Source organism: Daphnia pulicaria, chromosome 1, assembly GCF_021234035.1.
Source record: "Daphnia pulicaria isolate SC F1-1A chromosome 1, SC_F0-13Bv2, whole genome shotgun sequence".
In the NCBI taxonomy this organism is placed as follows: Eukaryota; Metazoa; Arthropoda; class Branchiopoda; order Diplostraca; family Daphniidae; genus Daphnia; species Daphnia pulicaria.
This window is the reverse complement of record NC_060913.1, coordinates 40155752-40173464: the sequence shown is the minus strand read 5'-3', so window position 1 is coordinate 40173464 and position 17713 is coordinate 40155752. Positions and strand designations below refer to the sequence as shown.

The 17713-nt window shown below is 40.3% G+C and overlaps 6 protein-coding genes across 7 annotated transcripts in view; 4 read left to right on the top strand and 2 right to left on the bottom strand.

Moving 5' to 3' along the window:
- Positions 1–17713, bottom strand: part of LOC124320327 (cytochrome P450 2J2-like) — a 115783-nt gene that overhangs the window by 60394 nt on the left and 37676 nt on the right. The gene's annotated exons all lie outside the window — the stretch shown is intronic.
- Positions 108–6619, top strand: LOC124320216 (DNA polymerase theta-like). Its single transcript, XM_046782966.1, has 9 exons — positions 108–1148; positions 1224–2247; positions 2308–2767; positions 2832–3156; positions 3216–5375; positions 5443–5742; positions 5805–5924; positions 5976–6127; positions 6190–6619. Exons 1-9 carry the CDS (start codon positions 479–481, stop codon positions 6322–6324), a joined length of 5346 nt encoding a protein of 1781 aa, XP_046638922.1. The 5' UTR covers positions 108–478; the 3' UTR covers positions 6325–6619.
- Positions 6622–8542, bottom strand: LOC124320348 (pyridine nucleotide-disulfide oxidoreductase domain-containing protein 1-like). Its single transcript, XM_046783196.1, has 6 exons — positions 8378–8542; positions 8116–8312; positions 7416–8058; positions 7220–7354; positions 6948–7161; positions 6622–6880 (listed from the first exon to the last, which is right to left on the bottom strand). Exons 1-6 carry the CDS (start codon positions 8447–8449, stop codon positions 6705–6707), a joined length of 1437 nt encoding a protein of 478 aa, XP_046639152.1. The 5' UTR covers positions 8450–8542; the 3' UTR covers positions 6622–6704.
- Positions 8572–9389, top strand: LOC124320433 (U4/U6.U5 small nuclear ribonucleoprotein 27 kDa protein-like). The gene is made up of 2 exons (XM_046783318.1): positions 8572–8714; positions 8782–9389. The coding sequence occupies exon 2, from the start codon at positions 8802–8804 to the stop codon at positions 9354–9356; it is 555 nt and encodes a 184-aa protein (XP_046639274.1). The 5' UTR covers positions 8572–8714; positions 8782–8801; the 3' UTR covers positions 9357–9389.
- On the top strand, positions 9535–10309 carry LOC124320461 (cytochrome c oxidase assembly factor 5-like). The gene is made up of 3 exons (XM_046783346.1): positions 9535–9786; positions 9879–9980; positions 10052–10309. Exons 1-3 carry the CDS (start codon positions 9676–9678, stop codon positions 10112–10114), a joined length of 276 nt encoding a protein of 91 aa, XP_046639302.1. The 5' UTR covers positions 9535–9675; the 3' UTR covers positions 10115–10309.
- Positions 10870–12839, top strand: LOC124320380 (general transcription factor IIE subunit 1-like). Of its 2 annotated transcripts, none has more exons than XM_046783249.1 (6): positions 10870–11117; positions 11177–11340; positions 11399–11760; positions 11821–12064; positions 12136–12247; positions 12392–12839. In XM_046783249.1, exons 1-6 carry the CDS (start codon positions 10997–10999, stop codon positions 12571–12573), a joined length of 1185 nt encoding a protein of 394 aa, XP_046639205.1. In that variant the 5' UTR covers positions 10870–10996; the 3' UTR covers positions 12574–12839. The 2 variants fall into 2 exon arrangements, with proteins under 2 accessions (XP_046639205.1, XP_046639204.1); XM_046783248.1 differs by having other exon boundaries at positions 10871–11117; positions 12136–12331.

Sequence of the window (17713 nt, the reverse complement as noted above, 5' to 3'; positions counted from 1 at the left end):
AGAATGGTGATGTCGTATTAACACTTAAGTATAATTACAGAAAAAATAAGCCCAAACCAAGACCGCTTTTTGCTTTTTGGACCTTGGGCGTCAGACCTGGGAATAATTCGATGTGGCAACTCTGTTAAATTTCTTAAAATTGCAGCCGATTCTTTTCAGTTGACATTCAATTTTCAAAGTGTTGTTTTTGTTCAAACGGGGAAACGGGAGAAGTCGACTAATATCTACAATTATTAGACTATTTGGTGTTAGGTTTGAGGGTTTGAGGCCTTGAATGAAACAAGCATTTCACGACATTTCTGTATACATTTTCTAAATTTTAAAATCTATTTATTTTGATATCAACCGGTCAACCTAAAAAATACTTTTTGACTGCAGTTTGTGTGTTATATTTTAGTCGTAATTATCAAAAAGTTTGAATTCTATTATTTTGAATGTCTTCCTTACGGTCTGTCCTTCAAAGTAAAAGCTAAACAAAATGTCGATGAATTTAAGCTGGGGAGCCTCCCTTGGGTCACAGTTGTTGGCAGAAATCAGTTTATTAGAAGCGAATGCTCAAGTTAATAATGAAAATCAAGAAACTTCTGCTAATTTACAAACTGATAGGACCTCAATAGTTGCAAGCTCAAGCCATTCATCAACTGTTCACGAAAAAAGTTCTTTGATAAATGCATCTGTTTCTTTAGATTTGAATTCTCACAGTCAACGCTCAAGGCTTTCAACTAACCACAATGCAAGTTGTTCTGCATCTATTTCTGGGCTCTTAGGTTCAAATCCATCTGAAATCAAGTCAGGAACTTCATCAGTTTTGGATAAAAAAACAAACTCTCTTTCAGCATCGGTGCACTCATCACCCCTCTCATGTTCAACACCTGTGGCTAATTCAGCAGCAAGTCTTCGTAAAGCCAGTTTGCGTTCCAGTTCTGTCTTAAAGCTCCACTTGCAAAATTGGGGTTTACCTTCTGCTGTTGTACAGAAATATGCTCAAAAGAAAATTACCACTTTATTTCCCTGGCAAGTTGATTGTCTTCAGACAGGAAAAGTATTGGTTGGAAGCAACTTGATTTACAGTGCACCTACGTCATCTGGCAAAACCCTGGTTTCTGAATTGCTGATGTTGAAAACAGTGGTTGATTTAAAAAAGAAGGGTAAGTAATTCATTTTTTTATTAATATAATGATTAATAGAAAACTCACACTTCCTTACACTGTTTTTTTTTTCAGCATTATACATTTTACCTTTCGTAGCTGTTGCAAGAGAAAAAACCCGTTTTTTGAAAAGCGTTACGGAAGACGTTGGTATTCGAGTGGAGAGCTTTGCTGGATCCAGTAGTCCACCTGGGGGCCTCAAAAACTGTGATATAGCTATTTGCACCATCGAAAAGGCAAATAGTCTCGTCAATAGACTAATTGAAGATGGTTCCCTGGACCAGTTGGGTATTGTTGTGGTAGACGAGCTTCACATCATTGGAGACTCTCATCGTGGATATCTCCTAGAGTTACTGCTAACCAAAATATTGTATGCCGCAACTCGTAGTGGAAGTCGCTCTCCCATTCAAATAGTTGGAATGTCAGCCACCCTGCCAAGCCTTGAAATTCTTGCCAAATGGTTGCGTGCAGATCTTTATCAAACAAACTTCAGACCCATCGCATTAAAAGAACACATCAAAATCGGTACAGACATTTGCCACCCGGACTTTCGATTAATCAGAAAAATTGATCCGGCTCGTCTCGTCCCCAACGACATCGAACATTTGATCTACTTGTGTCTTGAAACAATGCTTGATGGTCATTCTGTTTTGATCTTTTGCCCGACTAAAAATTGGTGCGAGAAAATGGCCCAGAACATCAGCGGAGAATTCTTCAATCTCGGATCCAATGCAACATCTGACTACGGCGCCATCCTCCGCAAACAACTGAAAGGAGATTTATTAGCACAAGTTCTTGAACGCTTGAAGGCAACACCTGCCGGACTAGATCCGGTACTGGGTCAAACGATTCGCTTTGGTGTGGCTTTCCATCACGCCGGTTTAACTACGGAAGAAAGAGAAAATATCGAAGCAGCCTTCCGGCATGGCGTTATTCGAGTATTGATTGCTACATCCACCCTTTCTTCTGGTGTCAACTTGCCTGCCCGTCGAGTAATCATTCGTACCCCTATATTTCACGGAACGGTGATGGATCCACTAGTTTACCGACAGATGATTGGACGAGCTGGTCGCTTCGGTGTAGACACGGACGGTGATAGGTAATATAAGAAGCTGGTAATAATTGTAGTTTTAAATAAAACTAGTATCCTTTTTTACAGTTACCTCATCTGCCAAGCTTCTGAAAAACATCAAGTTCAACGAATGTTCAACGCTGTACCTCCACCGTTAAAGAGTTGCCTACTCTTAGATTCAACACCTTCTACTGACTTATCTACGACTGTTACCTCCAGTATGAAACGGGCCATGTTAGAAGTTATCGCTACAGGATCAGCCTCAACAGAAGAGGATTTGAAATTGTATGCTTCGTGCACACTGCTCGCATTGTTAAATGACGTGCCAGATGAAGCGATACAAGCTTGTGTCGCTTGGTTAGTGAGCAACGAATTTATTCGCCGACAAACAGTCGATGAGAGCAAAGAACGCCTGACTCCTACTCAACTAGGGCTCGCCTGTTTAGCGTCGTCACTGTCACCGGACGAGAGCTTGGTTCTCCTTAACGAACTAAAAACGGCCAGGAGAGGGCTAATCCTAGATAGTGATCTTCATCTCGTCTATCAGGTTTTTTCCCAAAATAATTATTAAAATTTTCTTTTGACTAAGCTTAACTTTTTATTGTGCATAGATTACTCCGACATATGTGTCAGACCAGATGACGCAAATTGACTGGCTTCATTATCTGACACTATGGGAAGAATTAAATGAAAGCCAAAAACGCGTTGGAGAAGCGGTAGGAGTTGAAGAACGGTTTCTGATTCGAGCTATGAAAGGCACCGTCACTACAACGGCTCCTCGACAGTCAAGGCAAATGGCCATCCACCGACGATTCTATACGGCCCTTGCACTCCATGAATTAATGAATGAAGTCCGTCTAGCCAACGTGGCTCGAACCTACAAAATGAACAAAGGAACTCTACAGTCTTTGCAGCAACAAACGGCTACTTTTGCTGGTATGTTTATTCAATCCTATTTATCAAATAAAATTGAAAAATGTAATAATTTTTTCTAGGTATGGTGACAATTTTTTGCCACCGACTCGGCTGGAACACGCTTTACGTTTTATTGGAACACTTCCAGTCTCGCTTGCTGTTTGGTGTCCAACTTGAACTTTGCGATTTGATGCGGTTGCCATCCATGCTGTCTCATACCGCAAGATTACTTTATGATGCTGGCCTAACGAATGTATCTGCAGTGGCTACAGCATCCCCCGAAAACATCGAAGTGCTCTTGAAGAATGCTTGTCCTTTTAAAAGCGCCAAGGAAACGGAAGAAGATAAGAAATTGGGTGAAACCGACGTCGACGCTCACGCGCTGGTATCTGAAGCTCGGAAGATTTTACAGCTGGAACTAGGAGTCAAAATTCAATGGAATGACAAAGTGAACAGTGAACCAGCTTTGCCTAAGCTGTCTCAAGAGAAATTAAGGACATCACTTGTGCCTCTTGATATTCCGAATTCAATAGAAAAGAATTTGTCGGCCAACTTATCGGATGTTGGATGTCGGAATTCTCCAAAAGCGTCGACGCCGATCCTTAAGGAATCACCCAACCTTCGAAATATCCTGACTCCACCAGCCAAAATTAAGTCCGCCATGAAAGAGAATTTGAAGCCGGCAAATATTACCCCTGACATGTTTGCCGAGTCATCAATAGATTCTTCCCAATCGTTTGCAGAGTCTCTACATCGATCACCAAAAAATCAAGGAGTAATTCAGATACCGCCCCGCACTCCGTTAACTAAAGCCGCCGGAATTCTAGAGAGTCTTAGGCTATCGGACGATGAATTGTTCGATACGATACGTACTCCACCCTTTTCTGCTTGCGCAGAGAAACTAGCACCTGTAACGGAAAAGCCATTTCCGAAATGCTCCAAACGACGCGTATCTGTTGAAGACGTATCTTTCCTAGAAGCCACTCCACCAAATCAGCACTCTATCAGCAAACTAGTAACCAAAAAATGCAAATTCTCTACACCAGCAGCTTCCCTTCTTCAACCTAAGATAGAGGTGCAATCCCCGCTCGCCTTATCGTTCTCTTCTGATGATAGTTCCATCATTCCTTCAAGCATGCCAATGTCAAAATTTAAGATTGATGAAATCACAACAAGTTCCCGTTTAGAGTTGTTCATTAAAGAATCCATGAGGCAGAATTGCTTGGCCATCAACGTCTACAAAGAGAAGAATTCCATCTTGGGTGTAGCTGTTGCCTGGTCTTGTCAGTGTGTCAACTACATCCAGCTCAGAGAGCGTTTCGATTCCAATCTGGATTTAGCCAAGGTTTCTAAGTTGAAATCTTGGTTAGAGGCTCTCATTCGACTGAAGGTCGAGTTTATTGTTTATGACATACGATCAACCGCCAATGATCTTCGCCCATTGTTCCATCATTTACTCAACGAGATGCTGTTTCGTGATGTCGATCTCTGCCAATGGCTTTTGGAGCCGTCCAACTCTTCCGTCAGCCTACAGAAGCTTAGTAAGATGTACAGTCAACAAGGATCACCTACTAAAATGTATAGAGGCCGAGAAAAAATCCTACACGAGTGTTGCGCTCTACTAGACATCTTCCATCAGCTAAAGCAACGCCTGAGTAAGGAGGAATTATTGCAACCTTTCGTTGACGTGGAGATGCCAATGGTGGCCACAATGCTACGGATGGAACAAATTGGAATCGCCTTCGATCGTTCCAATTGCGAATCGATTTTGCAGATATTGCGGAATCATTCGAAAATGCTGGAGGAAGCTGCTCATCGATTAGCAGGGCGGTCGTTTTCGTTGACCAGCACAAAAGAAGTATCCAAAATAGTTGCATCTTTGAACCTCTGCATCGAGGAAAAAAATCCCCAGTCTTTCATCAATCCGTTAAAAAAGAAGTTCCAGCCGCTTTCCGTCAGTAAAGCATCGTTGATCAAATTAGGTCGAATTCATCCATTGCCGAGAGTGGTGGTAGAATTTCGTAAAGTCAGCGCTATTATTCAAACCATCATCTGCCCCTTGCTGCAAGCATCCACATTCCATGTGAGTGGAGTGGAACGTATAGCTGGAGAATGCGAATTCCGAAATGCTACGGGTCGAGTTAATATTGTTCAACCCAATTTACAACACATCCCCAGGCCGTTTTCACTTTCTGATGGCCGGATGATTAATGTTAGAAGTGCCTTTCATGCAGCTACAGGTGATAATCTTTTTTATTTTAATATGCTAAAATCTATCACTGATTAAACTTCAACTTTTGAATTTAGGAACTACTTTGCTTTCTGCGGATTACTCCCAATTGGAACTACGAATATTAGCGCATTTGAGTGAAGATACCGGACTTTGTTCTATTTTAAGTGAACCTAACGGTGATGTTTTCCGCGGTATCGTATCAGTTTGGAAAAAGAAGAAACAGGAGGATGTCACAGATGAGGAAAGGCAACAGGCTAAACAAATATGCTACGGAATTGTTTACGGAATGGGTTGCAAAAGTTTAGCTGAACAATTGGAAGTCAGCGAAGAAGAGGCTCAGCTCTTTGTTGATTCTTTTCATTCGACTTATCCCAGTAAATATTGTTGCAGTTGTCAATTTCAAACTTTTCTCCTAACGTGAAATTTATACTTTCAGACATTCAGAAGTTCATAACGAACACAATTAACATGTGTCGATCCATAGGATTTGTGATAACGCTCCTCGGACGAAGGCGCTTCCTACCATCCATCAACAGCAACAATGCGGCTCAAAGAGGTATTAGGCTGAAGTTGTTTGTTGTTTACCTTGCTGATCGTTTTTCTTTAGTTCAAGCTGAACGGCAAGCAGTAAACACGAAAATTCAAGGTTCTGCAGCTGATCTTGTGAAAACAGCTGTCATTCTGCTAAATCGTTCCTTAAAGGAAAAGCTAGCCGATGTTCATTTGGTCCACCAAATACATGACGAATTGCTTTTCGAGGTAAGTTTTACAGAATCAAAGATCAGACAGTTTATTTATTTCATTCTTATTGTGAACTTTAGATACCAACTAACAGCGTAGAACGAGCTGCTCGCGTTGTTCGGCACTGTATGGAGACAGCTATTCCAATGAAAATTCGCATACCAGTAGCAATAAAAACTGGCAAAACATGGGGAACAATGGAACCCTACACATAGGCTACTAATCAACTGTGATTTCTTATCTAAATTTATTGGCTTACCTTGTCACCCTTTTCTTTGTCTGAAAATGACCCAATCTTTCCTTTTGAATACCCAGCTATAAGTGCACCCATCGTAACCAAGGCCCACTTTAGCGAAATTGGACAAGTATTGCATGCCTTAACTTGATTTTTATATATTTTGAATTATTAAAATTTTATGGTGTTGGTGCTATGCTTCATACGATCCTTAACTTTTTCTATCTCTTACCCCTAGGACCGAGAACGACATTATAATGATTTGTAATAAGAAACGCACTTTTAACATAATTTAATTTCAGACAAACTGTTGAAAGATCACAGGCGACAGAACAGTAATACTGAGTTGACAGCAGCGATTCAATCGAAGTAGTCATCAATATCAATATCTGGATTCAAGAGATTTTCTCCGTATCGAGAAATATCCAGCTGGTTCAAAATTAAGTTTTCGAAAGTTTCTTCCATTTCGGTATCTCCTATGAGAACCGCTCCATGAAGTTTACCATCCTTTACAACTAATTTCAGATATTCAACTCCTGGTAAAAACAAAGGAAAAGGAATTTTGATTTACAAAATGGTTTTTAGTTGATTTGTAATGTATACCTTTGGTCACGCGCACGAGTGCTTCATATTTCCCTCCCAATTTCTGTCCATTAAAAAGTCCAAGTAAGACGACACGGAAGCCGAAAAAGCGCGTAACGTGAGTGAACAATTCGAAGCTGAAGTCAAGCAAAGGAGGTTCTTCCTTCAAAAGAGAGGCGGTCATACACAGCCCTGCGTATGCTCCCATTGGGCGCGCTTGAGACCACAAACGCATCTGTTAAAAAACTTCCTGGTAAATATTTCTTCATCCGTCATAATGGATGTGAACTCACCTGAAACCAATGAAAAGCTACGTCCCAGTTAACTGTGCAAACATCACCTGCAGCATAGATGTCTTGAATAGAGGATTCCATTGATTGGTTCACCAATATTCCTCCATCTTTTCCAACTGTGAAAGGCTTACCTTCCTAAGAATAAAAACATTAACCAAACTTGTTGCAATGGGAATAATCTTAACTTACAATTTACCTCGATATCCGGTATGGAAGGAGAAACTCCAGTAGCACTTACTATAAAGTCACAACCAAAAACTTTGCCGTTATTGAGCGTTACGTAAGCAGGCCACTCTTCAGTTCCCTGGAAAGTTGCTGGCTTTGTTACACTGACGTCTTTAATAAATGTTTGATATTCAATGGTCACGTTTTTCTTTTCCAGGGCCCCGGTGAGTTCCAGACTTGCATGCCAGTTTGGACCCAAAGCGCAACCTGGAATACCTTTCTCAACGTCCGAGGAGACGTGAGCAGTAGTATATCGCAACATTTTAGCATGTTGGTTTGGAGTTGGATTTTTATCCGTGCCGTCAGCACAGTGCATGAGGAATTCGGCAGCTCCACTATCGACAAAAGCGGATGCAATGTACTTATCACGGATCACCCAGATAACGTCAATGTTTTTTAGTTCGTAAATTAATTCAGTTGCGATTCCTCCATTGCCGAGTACGCACACTCTTTTTGATTTAGATAGTTTAAGTTTCAAATCAGCTGCTGAATCAGTGTCTCTCAATCCAATGATAAAGGGGCTGTCAAAATCCACTATTTTAGGAACAGAGCCAGAGCAGATGCAGATTTTTCTGTATCCAAATGTTTCTCCAAGGGAACTTTTGATGATGTGCCTAGTAGTATTTATGTAAATTTCACTGTTTATCGAAATAACTTATTAAAATATTTACGATTCTGGATATATTTTATCCAATTTTGTTATCACAACAGTGACATTAGGATATCTTTTGTGAAAGTCATTGACAGCCTCCTCCTGGATTTGCAGTTCTTCAATGTGGGTTGTTAACTTTAATCTTGTGGTTGCGACTCTCACGAAAGCGCTGGCGGATATGAGTAATACACTAGACTGGGGCAATCGAAGGCATATCTAAAGACAAAGTTTGAGATTCTAATGAGCAATAAAATCTTTCATATTCGTTTTTGCACATCAACCTGTTCGATAGTCGAAATTCCTGCTATACCTCCACCCACCACCACCAAATCAAAAACTTTTATTTCATCCATAGTACAATGAATTAACTGTATTTTTTGGCAACACTTTTAATTTGAAACAACGTAAGTGAGGACGCAAATGTAGCGGTTTGAAACGTTTGAAACGACAGCACTAGCAGACGAACATTTTCAGTTTGTTTATTGTTTTGGTATAAAAAGTTGCTGTTTAGTCCATCTCTTTCGCACTGTCTACGAACAGCTTCGAGTTTCGAGCTGTCTCGTTTGTCGCTTCTGTAAATTGATATTCTGGTACTTTTCTTTTATTGAACTTTGACAGGTGAGAAATCGTCTTAGTGTAATTGATAGAGAGAATTTCATTTGTTATATTTTAATTTATCATGCAGATAGTCAGTTTGAATTCAACATGGGCAGAGGAAGAGAAAAGAGCGTCTCTCCATCGTCTCGAAGAAGACAACGCTCGAGGTCAAGAGAAAAAGTTCGCGATAGATCTCGTTCACGAGATCGCAGTCGACGTGATCGAGATAGAGAACGTGGAAAGGTGGACAAGGAACGTGAAAGAGACAAAGAAAGGTCTAGGGATAGAGACAGAGACCGTGAAAAGCCAAGCAAATCAAGCCGTGAGCATGAAAGAGACAGAGACCGAAGGAGAAGATCTGCAAGCAAGGAAAGAAGAACCAAAAAATCAAAGACAAGAAGCAGATCAAGATCCAGAGAGAAGCCTGCCAAATTAGTCACCAGAAAACCAGTAACGTCAGAAGAATTCATTGATCCAACTGAAGAAGAAGCTGAAATGATGAAGTTGATGGGCTTTGGTACTTTTGATACAACTAAAGGAAAACATGTCCAAGGAAATGAAGAGCCAATGCACGGAACAGTTCAAGTTGTCCTCAAGCGAAAATACCGACAGTATATGAATAGGAAAGGAGGTTTTAATCGACCATTGGATCCGATCGCTTAACTTGAAAATGAAATACACTTCTTTGTAATAATGCTTTTGTGTATTTTGATTTTGGAATCTTTGATTTTTAAACAGGAAAGAATTTAATTTAAACTTTTATGGTAAACATAAAAATTTTAGTCTATGATCGCCTGATCGGAATATCGGATGCTGTTTATTAACTACATAGCGTTGTTGACACTCAAAGCAGACGAACTTTTCACGTATATCAGTATTCAGTTAGACTTTGGTCGTAATTACAAAAAGATCTCTAGTGACTGGTTAAAATATATCTGTTACTGATTTAAGATACATCTTATTTTCGGCAATCTTAAGTAAAATGCCTCAGAGTTTCTACGAACCCGAACAGTTAGTGGTAGATACGAGGCCATGCAGCGCCTTGCGCGAAGACTTGAAGTTCTGTATTCAGAACACAGATTGCTTCAAAAAGGTATATGTCTACGTGTTGTTATGAAAAATAATGAGTCACACGAAGTGGATCTTTTTAAAATTCCGGAACTAAAAATAATATGAATTTTCCAGGAAAAGAAAACACCCCGCCAATGCCTCTTAGAAAATCATCCATCTGTTCCTGCTGAGTGTCATCAACTTAGGCAGTCATTCTTTGAATGCAAACGTTCTATTGTAAATAATAATTATAATGTTGTTCACATAATGGTAAAATAGGAAATCTAAAAATAACCTTTCTTTTTCAGCTTGATAATAGGCAAAGGTTTCGAGGAAGGAAAGAATATTCTGCTTCAACACCAAAGTCTTGAAGAGTTTCAATTTTCAAGTGTGGAGAATTTCTAGCATTGGTAAACAAATGCAGAATTGCAACCCCATGATAATTGATGAACAATGATTAAAAAGGCTCATACAAAACACTTTTGTGGCATTCTATAGTTTATGAATAATGTAGCCTACAGTGGTGAATCATAAAGAATAAAGATTGAATATGTTGAAACAGTTAAGCATGTATACACATACTATATTCTATTTTCGGGTGGTTCACGTCGAACAGCAGAATTTATTTAACAAACCTATTTAACAAGCTGTGGGTTGTTATTAACAACCCACAGGCCACGCCACTTTTCCAAGAGTTTAAACTAAATAATGAGTAATCTCTTCTTCTCTTGTAATTAGTTTAAAAAAAACACTAGAAATAAATTTAAACCTAAATAATTAAAAATTGATGTTGAATAATTGAAGCCAGATCGGAGCAAGAATGCCTGCCTTGCCTACACACTTCACAGGTGTTAATTGAGTCTGTTATTTTAAAAATTCATAATGAATTCACTTACTAACGATTTGATGAATAGTCAAATGCAATTTATTATTACATGTATCTCTAGATTTTCCATTCAATGTGATGTATAAATAAATGTAAGGCCTATTCCAATCGATATTGCGTAACAGCCTGAAACAGCTAACAGGCACGCAATTTCCCGCAAGGCAAAAAAAAGCAAAATGCAAAATAATAAAAAATTTTGTAGATGCAGCATACGTGGCAATGTGGCAATTTCAAGAAAAGCCGCCTAAATAGCAGACGATATATTTGAGATTGTTTGATGTTGCTTTCTTTCTTCAGAGTCTAATGTTTATACACACTCAATTGAAAAACTTTAATTTATAAGACTTCTTCTCTCTGAATAACTGCGATGGATGACGGATATGTCCACGAAGTACCGAGCAGCTTAAAGCAGTTGGCTCGACTGGTTGCCAGGGCATTCTATACGATTGAGGACGCTTTGATTATTGACATGCTTGTCAGAAATCCATGTATGTATTGTATTTTTTGTCACTGAAACTTTTCAACTGAACCTTCAATTTTATATCAGGTATGAAGGAGGATGACATTGCAGACTTGTTAAAATTTGAGCGTAAAATGTTGAGAGGTAGGATTTCAACCCTACGGAATGACAAATTTCTTCAAACACGCTTGAAGATGGAAACAGTGGATGGGAAATCTCAGAAAGTTAACTACTTTTACATTAATTACAAGGTATGCTGTAGTGAAACTGTGTTATAATTGAAGTTAATGTAATAATTTATATTTATAGATTTTTGTCAATATCGTCAAATACAAATTGGACCATATGAGAAAGAAGATGGAAACTTCTGAAAGAGATGCCACAAGCAGAGCAAGTTTCCACTGTCCGTGCTGCAAAAAGAATTTCACTGATTTGGAAGCTGACAGACTATTTAATCCTGCTGACCCGAGTGGGGAATTCAAATGCAATTTCTGTGGTGCAGTGGTTGTTGAAGACGAATCAGCCATACCAAAGACAGATTCACGGCAGCTCATGGCTCGGTTCAACGACCAAATGGAGCCTTTGTACAAATTGCTAAGAGAAGTTGAGGACGTGAAACTGGCCCCAGCCTTGCTTGAACCAGAACCGACTGACATTTCTCATCTGCAAAGGTGAATTTTCCCAATCCTTTGCTTTATCTACAAATCTTAATCTCTCACTATTTGTATTAGGGATGCCGATGGAAAACCCAAATCCAGGGGAGCCATGGGCGAAAATTGGTCGGGAGAGGCAACCAGAGGAGGTGTTTTCCGACTGGATGAACAACGCGTCGACGTCACTATCGGTGATAATGCTGTTGTCAAAAAAGGAGAGGTTCGCAAGGAGGCACCCATATGGATGAGAGAAAGTACCGTCGATAATGAAGCTGCTACCAGCGCCAATGACAATATTGCTGGACCTGCGATCATTGACGAGGTAAAACTGGATTCTATTATACAGTCTATTTTTAATGTGACTTCTTATCAATGAATATTAATTTTGCCCAGATGGAGCTACCTACTCTCTCTACGGAGAAGAATCGCAACCAAGAAGACATTATGTCCGTTCTTATGGAACTCGAAAAACCAACTACAAAGGCCGCTGTTCCAGCCGATTCAAGTGATGACGAAGCGGCCGCAAGATCTCTTCTTGAACAGATTACTCCGGCTACCAATACTATCCAACGCCAAGTGCAATATGACAGTAAGAACCGAATTTCGTTATTGGAATAGTTCAAATGTAAATGTTTGTTTTTCTTCTTAGGTGATGTCGAGCTGATGGACAGTGACTCGGAAGAAGAAGTTCCTATGGTGAGAGTTGGAAACTTGGAATTCCCTGTTCACGAAGTTCCATCGGAACAGGTTGCCCGCATGACGCCCTCCGAAAAGGATGCCTACGTCCAGCTCCACCAAGAATACATGGAAAGGATGGGCTACCTGGATTAACCATCGCTACCTCTCGACAAATTTGTACTCTGGCTGTTTCGAGTGTTCCTGGTGTAACTTGTCTGCTTCTCGCCAGATGGTCCCTGGTTGTCTCAATCTCTATTTTCTCAAGGTACTGTGTGCGAAAGGCAAAGAAAAAATATTCTTCCTTTTCCGTTTTTCTCCTCTCTTTCGTTTCTTCTTCCGTTTTGCATTTGTGAGACTTGAGACTTCTAAAAAAAAATTTACAAACGCTACAGATTCGATTACACTTTGATTAAATTTTACGCCCTTTTATTCAAAAATTGAATTTAGAACGTAAGATTTTTATCAAATCTTTTTTTTTTTTTTAAATAATAAATCCACGCTTTTGATTTCAAAATCATTTTAAAAGTGGGGATGATGTACGTATGTTAATTGAATGTGCCGACGCAATCGAAATTGTCCTTTCCGGTGTTCTTTTATGGATGTTCCTCGTGCATGACGCGTGCGCGGTTCGTTTGAATTATTCCATCCCGAATAATTCAAATAGAATCAAAGGGAAAACGAGGGAAAGCGCTTATTACATCAATATACCACGCAAGACGTGGTCACTGGTTATTTATATATTTAACTATCCACCGGCTTCGTTTGATGCACCCGCAGTTGCATGGAGATTGCGTCATATTCATTCAGAGTCAGTAGTAAACTTTGCAATTAATATGTACCACCGGCGTACAACATTGTATGTAGATCTCCTCTGCACGTATCTTGAACAACAATCTCGAAACATTTGCTTTTACCGCCCCTTATGATCTTTTATCTTGTGAGAATTTCCTGTACACAATTCCCAATTCGTTTCTGAGCCCGAGTCACGAATGAAGGAAGAAAAGCACAAGCGGTTTTTCTTGTCGGCCGACAAACTTTTATTTGACCCACATGTGCTTGTTGCGAGATAAGTCTTAACGAGCAAATAATTTCCTTTTTCTGATAAGTGAAAAAAACGTCAGGGCCGGATGTAACCGACCGTCCGTACAATGTGTTTATCATATTATGTTAAGTGAAGGTGGGCGATTTGTTTTGATTGACTCTATAAGTGTACTATACGTACACATGTGGAAAAAGTGTAGAGAGAGAGGAAAAAGGTGTGTCCCGACGACATGTTTTCCGACGCGTTCCATGTATGACATTCGACTCTTTAGAGTGTTGGTAGGGGAGGAGGAGGACGCATTAGAGTCCCATCTAAAGATGCCATTAGGTCTACTATATGTAAGGGCCCGTAGGCTATACTCTTTACGAGATGGAGAGAGAGTTGTAAGAAGACACAGATTGAAAAGGAAAAGAAACGACATTTTGAAAACGTAGAAATGAAGAAACGAGGCTGCATGGGCGGCACTTTTTGAGAGGCGCGGTGGCCATTGTCTGCGCACGTCGGCATCCTTTGTCGGCGCGGGGGGCGGTCAAAGGTCACATTATAGCCAACAATAAAAAGCCAATGGCCGAACGGGAGCTGTGTGCTTGTGTGCGCAGCAGCAGCATCACCCGCAGCCCAGCAACGCGCAGTCCAGCAGGACAACTCCCCCAACACCACCACCACCACCAAACAACCTGAAAATCGTTGCTGCCTAAACAACTCTTTCTCGATTTTTCCTCCTAGACACCTGAATTAGGTTTGGCAATAGAAATCAGATGCCTGGGAAAATTTAAAGAAACAAGTTTTTTCTTTTTTGGTCTGGAAAAAAAGGAATGAAAAACCCAGTTGATAGTTTGGGGGCATCGAATTAAGAGCTGATCCGATGACTGCCGTATAATATTGGCAAATCTTTGGGGACTGGCCATCTTTTCATGATGGAGAAAAAAGGGGTGGAAGACGACGATCAATCCTCAACGCCGCGCTCCCACGCCTACACGAACTGTCAAAATATTCCGCCTTCCCACTCTATATTTTAAAGCGAACCCCGAAATCCGCATACAATTTCAAACCTCCCCTATATTTGGACCATCACGTAATCACTTTGTACTTTTTAAAAAAGGTTCATGAACACGTTGTAATCCCGATTACGACTTGTTATCCATTGATACCGTAATAATCCAACCCTCATTTGGTATGGGAACCGGCTTCTCATAACTAGACAGAACATAACCCGTTTATAATTTTTAAAATGAAAAATTTTGAATCGTTGAAAACTATTTGGAAATAACTGTACAAAAAAACCCAAATCTGTTTTTTTTTTTTTTTTTTTTTTTTTGAAATTTATTGCCGCCATCTCGACGACATTCGTCCAAAATGTTTGATATGTTTTAACACGAAGTGAAATTGCCAAAGTGGTCGGCATCGGTTGGAGACTTGTCGAGGCGTGTAGTGAGAGGTGCCGCCTTTTAACCGAAGACGATGGCGTGGGAAAGGGTCATGTAAAGCAGCAGCGAATCAATTGAGTCATCGAATCGGATGGCCGTCTGCGCCAGGCGCGATAGAGTCGTGTAGAAATCGTGGGAAAACGCTACCCCGGCACCACAGCAGCCAGCGCGTTTCATCTTTCCCCGCGATACTTCTACTTTTGGGATATGCAAAGAGCTATAGGAGTGTTTTTTTTTGGTTTCTGTTTGTATACCAACACACGGAGAAATTTGGAAAGAAAAAAAATCCCGAAGAAGATGGCCCTTTTTTTGGTCCCTCCCTTCCGAGCCCAAAAAGGTGTGACTCGCGCAAAAGGGCCGCGCACACCCCAGCCACTCACAAAATGGCCGCTGCTTCGATGTTTAACCTGCCCTTTCTATATTTTCTAAAAGAAGAAGAAGATGTTCTTCCACACGGTGGTAACCTCACACAGCAGGTAGCATGGGGCACAACATGTTTCGTATGGGGCCACCAGAGCCAAGTTGACTATACTAGACGTTGTACACCGTCGACACTACACTACAGGGTTCATAGGTGGTAGAAAGCCTTCTGCTGAATCGATCGCCGCCAAAGGTGTGTCGGCAAGATTTCGCTAAATGCTCATCCGCCTTGTATGTATGTGTGTGTGTGTGTGTGTGTGTAAAAAGGTCTTTGTTTTTTTCTCCCAGTGCCGATATCTTTCCGCATTATAAAAAGAAAGAAAATGGAAGGAGGGCCCTCATGTCAAACGAAACAAAAGGAACTCTATCAACAAACTGGACAAATTGCTGATACATATATGGTGGAAGAAACCCCCCCTTTCTGTTCGGCCATTTTCTTTCTTTTTGGACAAACGCAATTGGATTGGTCCTCGGCTCTTTTTTCCCTTTTTCCTACACGGTGGGTCAAGAGAGGCGGTAAACACGTTTATGTGTGTGTGTATAGGATAGATATAGCCTTATATTATTATATAGATACGTTTGGAGTATTGTAAATAAGACCATGCGCCTTAATAAAGAGTCATCCGACATCGTTGGTGGCTCCCAATTTTTATTTTTTATTTTCTTTTCTTTTGTATTGGCCTAAATCACGACGAATCACGGCTGTTTGCATTTGTTCGGGAATTTCATCACGACCGGATGATCACGATTTGTGTGAGGGGCGACACTTTTTGTGTATGTTTAAATAGGTAGCGAAATGTAATAGACACATTAGCACATCTCAAACCAACTAGAGAGAGAACAGCGCAGACAGGGAGAAGGAAAAGTGAGAAAAGTGACAATTATTCTCGTTTCGTACAGTCGGGAAATGAGCTCCCATTTTTCGGGGCTTGAGAGTTTGTTCCACGGGGCTTCTTTCGCTGTTATAGCGCTCGAATGCCAAAAGTAATATCTAAGCGGTCGAGCACACCCCAAACGTTCTGGTGATAATTCCCTATCAACGCGTACACGCTGGTAGAACCTCATTTAGTGCTCTAGTAGTCTTTTTTTTTATTTCTTTTTATCCTACGCAAATTAATCGGGTTCATCAACATCACATGTTTTAGAATGTCCTTTTAAAACTCTTTGCGAGAACTGCACAGTCCCTGAAGATGGAAGACTATCAAAAACAGCCAGATGTTCTCCTATTGGTGAAGGAAAAAAAAAAAACAAGTTATAATTGCCAACTAGATCGTGGAAAAAGTGGAATCGATTTCTTTTTCTCTTAAGAGACTGATGATGGCACTGAGAAAAAAGAAGAAGAAGAAGAAGGACAGGCATTGGCAATCAAGAGAGCCAGGTGACAAATGATTATCTTCCCCTGGACTTGTGTGAACACTGCGGATTGGCTGCTTTATTCACACCACATCTATCGGCATAGTGTTACATGATAATCAATTTTGGAAATGATGATGACAAAATTTTTTTAAATAAAAATAAAGGTCACTTCGAAATAAAATTCACGCCACATCATTATTAATTCCACATTACCCGGCGAGTTTGTGGAAAAACTTTTTTTCTTTTCTTTTTCCTTACATCTTATTACACCTTGTTTCGTAATGACACTATAGGCCTTCATTAGTTGACATGCCAAAAAAAGAAAAGAAAAGGAATCGAGAGTTGTGTGTTTCTTTCTCTTGGTAGTCGGTCCACTCTGTCCGACGGACGCGCAACTCCCCAAAAGTTATTTTTCCTCCTCCGCTAGAATCGTTGTTTTTTTCCCGGTTCCAACAAAGTTGATACGCAAATGACAAAGTCAATGAAAAGTTGTGTGTGTGTGTTTGGCCTATATAGGTCCCCCCTCTGCTTGATTTTCAAAAAGCCCAAAAAATTACAAGGGCCTGTACAATAAAAATTTTGTTTCCAGGCCTCTAGACCAACAGTCAGCGCAAGCCACTTTTGAGTGTAGTGAGTTCCGTCCATTACGACGACTACCACACACACGGGTACGTATATATATAGATTTATTTATTATGTTCCATGCAATCCGCTCGTGCCTTATCCCTTTCTTTTTTTCGGTCCTCCTGTTTGTGGGTCTATATAATAAGCCTTTTTGTCTAGCAGAGACTACAATTTATTTATATCGTGTAGTATTATATTTTGTTGGCTCTTTATACGTGCGATGAGGGGTGGCCCGATCCATAACTTTCTTTTTTTTATTATTAGTATTATTATTTCACTGGATGTACCTGACTTTCTTCTTATAGGACAGAATACCTTTCCCCCCCTCGTTTTTTTCCCATTCCAGATGCACGATCACGCATGGTAAAGTATACACACACAGAGTTCATTTGCATGCCACATTTAATTAGTGTTTTATAGAAGG